This window comes from Carassius auratus, unplaced genomic scaffold (genome assembly GCF_003368295.1).
Source record: "Carassius auratus strain Wakin unplaced genomic scaffold, ASM336829v1 scaf_tig00054025, whole genome shotgun sequence".
Lineage (NCBI taxonomy): Eukaryota > Metazoa > Chordata > Actinopteri > Cypriniformes > Cyprinidae > Carassius > Carassius auratus.
The window spans coordinates 15,270-27,992 of NW_020527292.1; the positions used below are offsets into that span (position 1 = coordinate 15,270).

The 12,723-nt window shown below is 35.5% G+C and overlaps 1 protein-coding gene and 1 pseudogene across 1 annotated transcript; one reads left to right on the top strand and one right to left on the bottom strand.

Moving 5' to 3' along the window:
- Positions 1 to 1,049: 1,049 nt before the first annotated feature.
- Positions 1,050 to 4,194, top strand: LOC113090285 (mitochondrial import receptor subunit TOM20 homolog B-like). Its single transcript, XM_026256207.1, has 5 exons — positions 1,050 to 1,279; positions 1,562 to 1,608; positions 1,709 to 1,790; positions 2,537 to 2,679; positions 3,561 to 4,194. Exons 1-5 carry the CDS (start codon positions 1,150 to 1,152, stop codon positions 3,603 to 3,605), a joined length of 447 nt encoding a protein of 148 aa, XP_026111992.1. The 5' UTR covers positions 1,050 to 1,149; the 3' UTR covers positions 3,606 to 4,194.
- Positions 4,195 to 8,209: 4,015 nt separating this feature from the next.
- Positions 8,210 to 12,718, bottom strand: LOC113090284 (nidogen-1-like; annotated as a pseudogene).
- Between the last annotated feature and the right edge of the window lie 5 nt (positions 12,719 to 12,723).

The following is a 12,723-nucleotide window of genomic DNA, read 5'->3' on the forward strand; positions in this document are numbered from 1 at the left end:
AATATTTCTAAATTTTTACTGTATTTTTTAGATCAAATAAATGCAGCCTTATGGAGCAGAAGAGACTTCTTTCAACTTATTGTTAGTATATTTTTCCTGTAGTTTTTACACTAGTGTAACCATTAACGTGTGTACACAAATGCACATTCATGCTGCAGGCCTACACACACACACACACTTCAGTCAGTGTGACAGAGCATCCAGACATGCAGCATGTGGTCAGTGACGAATGCGGTCAGTCTCTGTCTTTGATGAGCAGCAGCTGCACACACAGACACAGACACAGAGCAGCTCGTTTGAGTCTTGTAACACACATCAGCAACGCTTCAGAGACAGAAGATGATGCTGAGAAACACACTGAAGGATTCTGTGCAGAATTACATAAAGAACAAACCAACTGGAAAGACATTAGGAGAACGTCTCTTACCAAAACAAGTACACTGACAGTGATAACAGACCAAAATATCATTGTGTATACACACACACACACACACACACAATGTATGATTATCATATTCATCTACTATATTTTCACATGGTACTTCAAAGTAAGAAAAAAAGGACAGGTACGATATATGTTAGTGGCATGATACAGTATGATAATATATATATATATATATATATAGGTAAATTTGGGTAAATTGAACAATTATTAAAACATTTTTTTACTGTTAATGGGCATAGTTTGGAGTCGTTAATACAAAGTAAAACAAGGAAAACAATTATTTGAAAAAAAAAAAAAATAAATAAATAAATGCATAAATAAAACTGAACGATAATCCAAATGTTACACAAAACATAAATCCAGCCTCTGTTTTATATCAAATAACATATTCTTCATCTGTGGCTCTTTACTGCCACCTGCTGTAAAAACAGAAGATATTATTGCTTTACATTTTTAGAATCGTTTTATTTTCCGCATAAATATATGATATTCTTCTGTTGTTTGATCATCTTCTGAGCTCGAGGAAAGAGCTCGTGAGTGTGATCGAGTATTTGTGATCAGGCGGAAACCGGCGGCAGCTCGGCCGCCTCAGCTGTGACGTCACCGGGGTCTTTCCGCGTGCGGCTCCGTGAGGGTCACGCAGTCAGTCTGATCTCTGCTGTTATTATTATTATTATTATTATTATTATTATTAGTGTCTCGTCATGATGGGCGTCAGCAGCAGCAGCAGCAGGATCGCAGCTGGTTTGGGAGCGGCGCTGTTCGTCGGTTACTGCATTTATTTCGACAGAAAGAGACGGAGTGACCCCAACTACAAGAACAAACTACGAGAACGTGAGAGCACCTATCTGTCAATCTACATATCCGTCTGGTTATTATTCTATCTATCCATATATCTGTCTGTATATCTATATCTATTCATCTATCCATCCATTCAACTATCTTTCTGTCATCCATCCGTCTATCCATCAGTCTATCCATCCCTCCCTCTATCCATCTATCATCAATCTCAAACACAGATATAGTGGGCTGGTTGATCTTCTGTAGTAAGCTGCAGATGAGAGATGAGTTTGTCAGACAGAAGTGTTAATGAACTGATGAACCTGATTGTTTCAGGAAGAAAGAAGCAGAAGGCGGTTCAGGAGAAAGCTGGATTATCAAAGGTAATGTCATACACACATTTCTGTCAGTGTTTCTAGATGTAGTGAAGCGTGATCCCTAATGTGTTTCACCATCTAACTCACTCTATCTCTGTGTGTTTAGTTTCCAGACCTGAAAGATGCAGAAGCCGTTCAGAAGTTCTTCCTGGAGGAGATTCAGCTCGGAGAAGAGCTGCTGGCGCAGGGTGAGACCCCCTCGCTCTCACACCAGGGTCACACAACTAACCCTCAACCCAAAAGATCTTAAAATAAAAAGCCTGGTCTGTTCCAGCACTAAATGTCAAAATAATTGAACAGCCAATCAAATTAAAGTAGGCGGGGCTTACCGTTAACAAGCAGCTTGTGAGTTCCAGAATAAAGTCTACTGGACTTTTTTTTTTTTAAATTTATATATCATTTTATTTTTTTTCATCACAATGTTTTTTTATTGTGTCCGTTAACTAACCAGTGGTGGATAAATCATCTGAAAGCCATAAAGAAAAAAAAAAAACAATGCATTTTAATAGATAATAGTATTTTTTAAAAACATTTTGAATCACTTTTTTGTTTAATTATCGGTTTAGTCTGTATATTTTTTATTCATTTTACTTGTTTTAATTTTATTACTTTAAGTTAAATCGCTAAAAACATCTCTTCACTCTAACTCTAGCACTCTCTATTCTAATTCTATTCTTTTTTTTTTTTATTTTTTTTTTTTATACAGTATATTGAATTCCAGCTGATTTCTTGCAGTCTGTGTTCTTTGTAACTTTATAAAATGAATATACTTTGGAGAAATGCATGCATTTAAATTAAGAAATATGGTGGAGCGAAAGTGAAAAAATGTACAGAAATATTGCAGTTCAAGTAAAGTACAGCTTCTCCCAGAAGACACGGGTTTGTAGGCTTGCAGACTGACCGAGTGAGCTCTGGTGGTGTGTGTGTCTGTCAGGTGACTATGAGAAGGGCGTGGATCATCTGACCAATGCGATCGCTGTGTGTGGTCAGCCGCAGCAGCTCCTTCAGGTCCTGCAGCAAACACTTCCTCCTCCAGTCTTCCAGATGCTCCTCACCAAACTGCCCAGCATCAGTCAGGTGACACACACTTACTGAAGACACACAGCTGGGCTTATATCAGCCGCTGCGCATTCATGCAACCAATACACGAGCAGGCTAGAGGTTATGAACCGTTTTTAAAGAAGCGTCTTCTGCTCACCAAGGATGCATTTATTTGATCAGAAATATAGCTAACATAGTGAAATTTTTTAAATATTTTTACTATTTTAAATAACTGATTACTATTTGAATAGATTTTAAACTATAATTTATTTCTGTGATGCTCCGCTGTATTTTCAGCATCATTCCTCCAGTCTTCAGTGTCACATGATCTTCAGAAACCAGAATATGATGATGATTTGAAGAAACTTTTTTTCTCTGTATCAATATTTAAACACACAAGTACTTTTTTTTCAGGATTCTTTGATGAATATGATGATTTTATAAAATAAAGGTAAAGAAATTATAAAAAATGTATGCTTTACATTGATCAGTGACATTTATAAAGTTACAAAAGTCTTCGATTTCAATTAAATGCTGATCTTTTGAACTTTCTATTCATTAAAAAACATGTAAAAAATCCTACTCTGTTGTTTTCAACTTAATAAATGTTTCTCGAGCAGTAAATCATCATATTATTCTGGTTTCTGAAGATCATGTGACACTGAAGACTGGAGGAATGATGCTGAAAATACAGCGGAGCATCACAGAAATAAATTACAGTTTAATATCTATTCAAATAGAAAGCAGTTATTTTAAATAGTAAAAATATGTCACAATATTCCTGATTTTTCTGTATTTATGATCATATAAATGCAGGCTTGGTGAGCAGAAGAGACTGTTTTAAAGCTTTTGACTGCCAGAGTACGTGTTTTATTATAATTTAAATGTGTCTCTAATGCGTCTCTCTTCTCGTGCAGCGTATCGTGAGCTCTCAGAGCGTCAGTGATGACGACATTGAGTAGAAGCAGCTCTGTGACATCACTTCCTGTCTGCCTCGAGTCAGCTTCCATCCGGTTCTCAAACACTGAACGCACTGATTGGGATTTAAAGCAGCGTTTGGGATCAGACGTCACTGAGTTTGTCCTGCTGAAGCTGACATGAGTCTAGTGTGTTTAAACCACAGAAAACTAACCGAACAAAGCATTTCTGGTTCCCAAAATCATGAAACATGCGATCAGTAATTAAACATATCACCGCAGAGGCTCATCTTTACAGTCTGTCATCGACTGATGTTCAAGAAGGACCTGATGATGTCTGTGTTCATGTATTTAACTCGTTTTTAAAGACTGTGATACGAAGCATGTTTAAAATGTGTTTTTTAACTCCAAAATAAAATAAAATAAAATGTATTGAATCAATGTGTCGGAGCTATTGATAGTTTGCCGTTCTTAGATGTTTGTGACACACCATTGCAATGTAAAATCAATACAGATCAATAAAACCCTGTTGTTCATATGGCAAAGATTCATCTTTAGGTATCGTGAACTCTAAGCATTTATTTACAGAGTTTTTATCAATCTATCTTTATTTTAATAAATTAACTGATCATTCATGTTTGTATGTTCATTAATGCAACTTAAATGTATTTGTATATGTGGAAACGACCTTTAACTTTGATTAATAAACGTTTGCATGTGATATCTGATGCATTAACTCTTGTTAACATCAAGGTGACCTTAAAAAACTTGAAGCTATGTATATAACGTTTGTCTCAAGTGAAAAAAAGCATCATATAAGCTCTTACCTGCTCGTACGATGTATTTTTTTCAGATATCCGACTCTTTCATTTCAGTTTGAGGTCGTTGGTGAAATTGGGAACATTTGTAATCATGATCAAACATTAGATTCATCCGCGGAGCCACGTGACAACCGAACGATCTCCTTCCGCGAGTTACATGTAGTTCTGTGTCTGAACCGCTAGAGGGACAAAAGTAACGTACCATTCTTCGATAACTTTAAATGGGATTTTTTTACGTTTTGATATTTAAAAATGTGTAGCTCTATCGGAATGGTTTATGGCACTTAGTATGTGAACACACACAAATAGTGAGGGCATGATTCGGACATGCTAGATTGTCGTAAAAAAATAAAAATAAAGCATTATTACTGAATTAATATTTTTTTTTTAATATAAATTCAGAATTAAAAAAATATGGGTAAGAAAATACTTCCTTGCAATCTCTTTCTAAAAAAATAAATGACTAATCATAATGCAAAAACTAACACTTCAAATCACTATTTCAAAAAGGAAATTAAGACTAAAAGTAGTCCCAGATTGTTTACACATGTATTAAAATCTTCCACCTAACAAAATCTGTAATTATTATCTAAAAAGTGGTTACACCATGACATTACATGACATTTTTTATTAATACAACATGGTGCTAATCTGCTTTCCAAAAATGTTTAAAAAAAAATAATTTTTCCAAATATATATATATATATTAAAAATATTAAATGAAAAATCTAAACAAAAACAAATGTATTGTTTTCATGGGGGGAAAAGGATAATAATTACTGCATAAATATTAATTGGTACAGTAAAATTCTCTCAAAATGCAAAGTATAAAAGACAAAATATTATTGAATATATATATATATATTGACGAAGAAGAAGGAAAAAGTTTCATTTTAGGTGTGCTTGAGTGTGGTTCAGAAATAAGAACCAAGGATCAAGGAACAAGGATCAAATAAATCGAGTGGGTTGTTATAAAAAAAAAAAAAGACATAAACAGCAATTGAGAGCTGAAGAAATCAAGGCTCCTTAGAAGATGTGAGATATTCTGGAGGTTTGTGAAGATCATTCCTCCGCTGAGGAACAGTGAAAGTAAAGCTTCTGGAAAAAAACGCTCCTCAAAAGATCCTGAGGATCAGGTTTGAGACTCTCAAACATGATTGATGGAGAATCAAGTAAAGCTGAGCTGCTTCAGTCCAGTAAGAGTTCATCTGGAGATATTACTGACCTTATTCTGACCTTTACTTGATCACAATCAAGAATTTAGTCTAGAAGCAGCAGCTGGCCTTTCTACAATTACCTCTGTATCAATTCTCCACCAGATGGAGCTTCATTGCTTGAAGCAAAAATTCCAGAAAGACACTTTATATTAAGATCACATGAATCTCATACAGATCAATTTCACAATAAAATAAACTTAGTACAACATACTGCAGAACTGTACTTGCATGTAATGTTTAAATTATAAAGTACAGTTTTAAGAGCATTTTCCCATGTTAACAAAAGGCAACTGAAAATGTGTTTAATAATTAAAAAAAAGCCAAAATATTATTAATAGTAATAATAATGCCTTTTTATTTTTAAAATGATTCATTTGATTTTGAGAATGAAATGACCAGGATTTTCTTGACATAATTTATGAAATGTACTTAAATGATAAATAAACACAGTAAGATGTTAAATATATGTTTGCAAATCTGTGTGGTCTGTCTGATTAAAGAAAAACGACATTAACTTTCCTGTTAGAAAATAACTCAATTTAAGTAACCAGCGAGTAAAACGAGTGTTTTTGCATTACCCTAAATCACTATTTGATAGCCCTATATTAATTATGTTTGTCGTTGTTTTTGTTGTGAGTTGTTGGGACAGATTTTCCAGGAAACTAAATTCTTTTTGATTTTTTAAGTCCATTTCTGCCATGTGATAAAAAAAAAAAGATTATTGCAACTTTTTAATCTCAAAATTCTGACCTTTTTCACGTAATTGCAAACCTATCTCCCAATTCGGACTTTTCTTCTCAGAGTTAAAATCTCGCAGGTCTGACTTTTCCCCCCTCAAATTGTGAATTTATATCTCCCAATTCTTAGTATTGCAAAAAAAAGTCCCAATTGTAAGATATAAACTCATAAATGCAAGATAAAAGTATAAGCGACAGAATGCGTAATAAAACATGAATCAACATAGAATCGCATTCACTGTGCATTGACTGGGTTCAGAAATCAATGTTTAAAGATGCCAATCTATAAAACAGTTACTGCTTTGGTCTGTTTGCCTACAATAAAACCTTGCTAAGTTATAGTTTCCACCATTATCAGATGTGCCTGGAGCCTGGAGGAATAAAACACCGCAGATTCCAACCTCTTAAAAATGTTTTAATTGTACAGCTGTACAAAACACAGTCTCTCTTCCTTCCTCTGTCCAGCTGTTTTCACAGCCGTCCGCCGTCCCATCATGCATTGTGTAAACAAACAGTGTGATTTCCCATCGAAGGCTCTCGTCCAGATGGACTGTATGAGTGTAAACATCACATAAAACCTGAACTGGGCCCTCTGTCCCCGAGCACCAGAGAGGAAATACAGAGCCCATAAAGACCATATACTTTTGATATTTACACTAAACATAAAGAAAATCTTCATTTGGCATTTTAAAAATCGGATTAAAATATAATTGTAAGTAATATTTCAGCTAAATCAGAATGATTGTAGATAATACCCATCCCAGAATGCAACTTTCCCCCTCACACACAAAGTATAAATGTATCCCGGCAGCCCAAAAGCTGACAGACAACTAGTAAAATCACATTTATTTACCTAACTATCAAACTAAACCGAGATTCTGGATTCAGATTCATGTATTCAAGTGGTTTTAGTAGGGATGCACCAATACAGAGTTTATAAATGTGTTTAAATAGTTTCATTTTATCAGTTTGTCATTATATATCAGCATTTTGTAATTAAAAATCAAAACTGTTAAAACGACTACTAATACAGAAAATCAATTGTGTTTTATTAACAATTATTAATATACGTAATTTATGATATTATACGTATTTAATATTTTACCTGGTTTAAAAAAAAAAAAGTAAAGAAAAACTTTCACATTAGAGATCCACTCTAGAATTTTTAATGCGAAAAATGTATGCATTAAAAAATATAACTGTGCAGTAGAAAATATGCAGAACTGTGGAAGCTTGTTTCCGCCATACAGATAAAAAATTTAAAGATATAAATATTTCTTTGAATTGCGAGAAATAAACTCAGAATTGTGAGAAAAAAGTCATAATGGTCCGATATAAAGTCACAGTTGCCTTTTTAATATTTTTTATTCTGTAAAGAATTGCGAAATGGAAACTCAAAAATCCATAAAAGTAAGAATTGCGAAAATGTTACTCAGAATTGCGATAAAAAAGTCAGAATTGCATTATGTCAACTCAGAATTGCAAATAAAAAAACGGTGAAAAGTAAACTCTGAATTCGGATTTAAAAAAAGTCAGAATTGCAAAAATTACACTCAGATTTGCAATTTAAATAATTGTGAAAAATAAACAGAATTGCGATTAAAAAAGTCAGAATTGTAAAAGTAAACTGAAAATTGCGATAAAAAGTCAGAATTGTAAAAGTAAACTGAAAATTGCTAAAAAGTCAAGATTTGTAAAAATAAACTGAAAATTGCGATAAAAAGTCAGAACTGTAAAAGTAAACTGAAAATTGCGATAAAAAGTCAGAATTGTAAAAGTAAACTGAAAATTGCGATAAAAAGTCAGAATTGTAAAAAGTAAACTGAAAATTGCGATAAAAAGTCAGAATTGTAAAAAGTAAACTGAAAATTGCGATAAAAAGTCCGAATTGTAAAGTAAACTCAGAATTGCGATAAAAAGTCTGTATTGTAAACTTTACCGTTCTAGTTTTCTAATCTGTGACGAAAACAAGCCTCCATATGGAACTGTGCAGTACTTTCGTAAAAGACTTTGAGAAAAGTTAATCCCTGATTTTGTCTGCGTCTATTATCAGCCTCATGGGACCGACACATTGACGAAGAACACTGATAGATGCGATATGAATATATCGAGTGCATCCCTACTGTACTGATTGTCTCGCCCCGAGCCCAAAGGAACATTCCCTCCTCGGTTCTGAGTGTCTCTGAGTCTCTCGTAACCTCAGAAGTTCTGTTGGTGCTCGACACACGAGCCGTCTCCGGCGTCAGGACAGCGGCAGGTGAATCCACCCGGCCGCGGCAGACAGAGATGAGAGCAGCCTCCGTTATCACGAGAGCAGTAGTTCACACCTGTTGACCACAGTCATGTGATTAAAATGAGTTCAGAAATCACAGGCGTTTACGATGAGAATAACCTCAGCTCAGACCTGCAGGGCATTGTGGGTAAGTGATAGCGATGCCGTATATACGTGAACGTCTCTGAGGAAGAAACTCCTCCACCTCCATCCCATCATGATGGTCCATAGCAACCACTGCTTCCCTAGCAACAAAACAAAAACATGCATATATATATATATATATATATATAAATTTAAAGAAATAATAAAAGCAAACAAAACCAATCAACTAAATAACAACTAAAACAATAAATAATAACTTATAATTTTTAAATAAAATTAATAAAAATGACACATTAAAAATGAATTAATATTAAAATCTTCAATTAAAATAAATCATGTTTAAATAAAAAAAATTAAATAGAGCACTTACTAACATGTATTAATCATGAAAAATCTAAATTAAAATAAATCATAAAAATTTTTTTTTATAAAACACTTGATAAAAATAAACCTAGTCAGAAAAATTGTTTAGTGTAGTAATATATTTTAATGTTTTTATTTCTAATTAAAATAATTTTTTTTGCAATAAAACTCCTTTTATGAGCATCCATATTTAAATACACACTGTCATATAAACTTCCAGTCAGTGAGTCAAATGTTAATTCAGAAACCACTCAGTGACTCTTTGAACAGATTCAATCTGATTCTTTTGAATCGATTAATTAAAAGCACTGGTTCTTGAGAGTCATGTGTTTGTGAATCGTACCTCCTCCAGTCGGTGTAGTAGAGGTTTCGGCCGTAGGACACGATGGCGAACGGATACTGAATCCCTTCGGTCAGTTTTGTCCTGAGACGAGAGAACGGATCGATACACTCCACCTTACGAGTTCCTGAAACAAACATTACTTGATTCAACAGAAAGAAAAAAAAATCAACATAGAAAATGCATGCGTCTAGCCTGATAGTGAATGATTCATCAGTGATGTTATTATAAATAAAAAAATTAATAAAAACAACCAAAAATAAAACACTTACTAAAACTTATTAAAGCATAAAAGTGTAATATTGAAACATAAATAAAATAAATAAATAAATAAAATAAAACATACGTAATAACATAATGATTAACTTATAAAAATGTAAATTTAAAATGAATACATAATAATTTAAAAAACAATCAAAATAAAATACTAAAATTAATTAAATATATAAATATAAAATTTAAATATATAAATATAAAATAGATAAAAATAAAACACTAAAATTAAACAAGTAATACAAATTCACAATTAATATATTTAATAAATAATAATAATAAAAAAAGCAAAAATAGAACACTTGCTAAAATTAATTAAAATCAGAAAAATGTAATATTAAAACAAATAATAATAAAAAAAAAAAAAATGCTTACTAAAAACTATTAAATCATAGAATGTACAATTAAAATAAATAAAAAGAAAAACATTCAAAAATTAGATAGTAAATATAATTAAATAAAAAACGTGGAATTAAAATAAATGAATAGTTTAAAAAAATCTAAATAAAAAGCACTTCCTAAAAATAAATTAATTACAAAATTGTACATTTAAAATTAATAAATAATAAAAATAAAACAAAATTAAAATAAAAATAAAAAATTACTCATTATAAAAATACAAATAATTAATTAAATAATAAAAATTCACAATTCAAATATTAAATAAATAATAAAAAATAAAAACAATCAAAATAATACACTTAATAAATATGAATAAATGCATAAAAAGGATAACATTTAAATAACAAATCAAATAAAAAATAAAGCATATAAATAAATAATACATTCAATATAAAATGCTTCTATGCACCACAACAGAAAACATCATACTTCTAGACTGACTGTGAATGGTTCATCAGTGAACGTTATCATTAAGAATGAAAGTATTCACAATCTTTCAATAATACGAAGCACCACATGATTCAAACGTTGTTGAATAACTGTGCAGCTGACCTGCGTCCGCCCAGCAGAGCCGCCTGCTCTGGGGGTCAAAGGTCAGGCGTTGGGCAGCCCCCAGCCCGTCCTGCACCAGCACCGTCCTGTCGCTCCCGTCCAGACCGGAGCGCTCGATCTTGGGTCCGTCGCGGTTCCAGTCGGCCCAGTACAGGTATCTGGAGGACGGAGAGCTGTGTGTCATACAGGAGTGTGTTTTCCATACCCCCTGATCAAACACACACCTACCCGTGGGCGGGGTCAGCGACGATCGGGCGCGGGTTGAGAGGTCATCGTCGAACAGGACAACGCCTCTGACTCCCGTCCAGTCGGGACACCTCGAGGCGGTCCAGTAATGGAGTCGGTCCAGTACATGTTTCTGGACATGTGATCGATGGAGATTCCTCAGGACTGCCCCAGATCTGGTCACGGACACAACACACGGAGGAGGTTTAAACAAGTGTGTGTGGGTGTGACTGAGTGGTGTGGGTGTGTGTGGTGTGTGTGACTGATGTGTGTGTGTGGTGTGTGTGTGACTGAGTGTGTGTGTGTGTGTGTGTGTGACTGAGTGTGTGTGTGTGTGTGGTGTGTGTTGTGTGACTGAGTGTGTGTGTGTGTGTGTTGTGTGTGTCTCTGTGTGAGTGTGTATGTGTGTGTGTGTGTGTGTGACTGAGTTGTGTGTGTGTGTGTGTGTGTCTCTCTGTGTGTGTGTGTCTCTGTGTGTGTGTGTGTGTGTGTGTGTGTGGTTCTCCTGTCTGTTGTGTGTGTGTGTTCCCTGTGTGTGTGTGTGTGTGTCTTTTGTGTGTGTGGTGTGTCTCTCTGTGTGTGTGGTTGAGTGAGAGTGTGTGTGTGTCTTTGTGTGTGTGTGTTGTGTGTCTCTTTCTGTGTCTGTGTGTGTGTGTCTCTGTGTGTGTGTGTGTCTCTGTGTGTGTGTGTGTGTGTGAGTGAGAGTGTGTGTGTGTGTGGTGTGTCTTTGTGTGTGTGTGTGTGTGTGTCTCTCTCTCTGTCTGTGTGTGTGTGTGTGTGTGTGTGAGAGTGTGTGTGTGTCTCTGTGTGTGTCTTGTGTGTGTGTGTGGTGTGTGGTGGGTGTGTGTGTGTCTCTCTATGTCTGTGTGTGTGTGTGTGTGTCTCTCTCTGTGTGTTGTGTGTGTGTGTCTGTGTGTGTGTGTGTGTGTGTCTCTGTGTGTTGTGTGTGTTCTCTGTGTGTGTGTGTGTGTTGTGTGTCTCTGTGTGTGTGTGTGTGTGTGTGTCTCTGTGTGTGTGTGTCTCTCTCTGTGTGTGTGAGAGTGTGTGTGTGTGTATGTGTGTGTGTGTGTGTGTCTCTCTCTCTGTGTCTGTGTGTTGTGTGTGTCTCTGTGTGTGTGTGTGTGTGTGTCTCTGTCTGTGTGTGTGTTGTGTGTGTGTCTCTGTGTGTGTGTGTGTGTCTCTGTCTGTGTGTCTGTGTGTGTGTGTCTCTGTGTGTGTGTGTGTGTCTCTCTCTGTGTGTGTTTGTGTGTGTGTGTGTGTCTCCTCTGTGTGTGTGTGTGTGTGTCTCTGTGTGTGTGTGTGTGTGTGTCTCTGTGTGTGTGTGTGTGTCTCTCTCTGTGTGTGTGTGTGTCTCTCTGTGTGTGTGTGTGTGTCTCTTGTGTGTTTGTGTGTGTGTGTGTGTCTCTCTGTGTGTGTGGTGTGTGTGTGTGTCTCTGTGTGTGTGTGTGTGTGTGTCTCTCTCTGTGTGTGTGAGAGTGTGTGTGTGGTGTGTGTGTATGTGTGTGTGTTGTGTGTGTGTCTCTCTCTGTGTCTGTGTGTGGTGTGTGTGTGTCTCTGTGTGTGTGGTGTGTGTGTCTTGTGTGGTGTGTGTGTGTGTGTGTGGTGTGTGTCTCTGTGTGTGTGTGTGTGTGTGTGTCTCTTCTGTGTGTGTGAGAGGTGTGTGTGTGTGTGTGTGTATGTGTGTGGTTGTGTGTGTGTCTCTCTCTGTGTCTGTGTGTGTGTGTGTGTGTGTCTCTGTGTGTTGTGTGGTGTGTGGTGTGTGTGTGTGTGTGTGTCAGCACCTCTGCTGATGAGGACGGCGGTCTCTCCTCCCTGTAGTGTTGCTCTGCTGATGGAGGGTTGTGTGATGTCAGTCC

Excerpts from the sequence above, each read along its gene's own strand:
- LOC113090285 (XM_026256207.1), top strand. The coding sequence starts at position 1,150 with ATGATGGGCGTCAGCAGCAGCAGCAGCAGGATCGCAGCTGGTTTGGGA. Across the intron at positions 1,791-2,536 it reads AGAAGAGCTGCTGGCGCAGG|GTGACTATGAGAAGGGCGTG; the intron begins GTGAGACCCCCT and ends TGTGTCTGTCAG. Across the intron at positions 2,680-3,560 it reads AACTGCCCAGCATCAGTCAG|CGTATCGTGAGCTCTCAGAG; the intron begins GTGACACACACT and ends CTTCTCGTGCAG.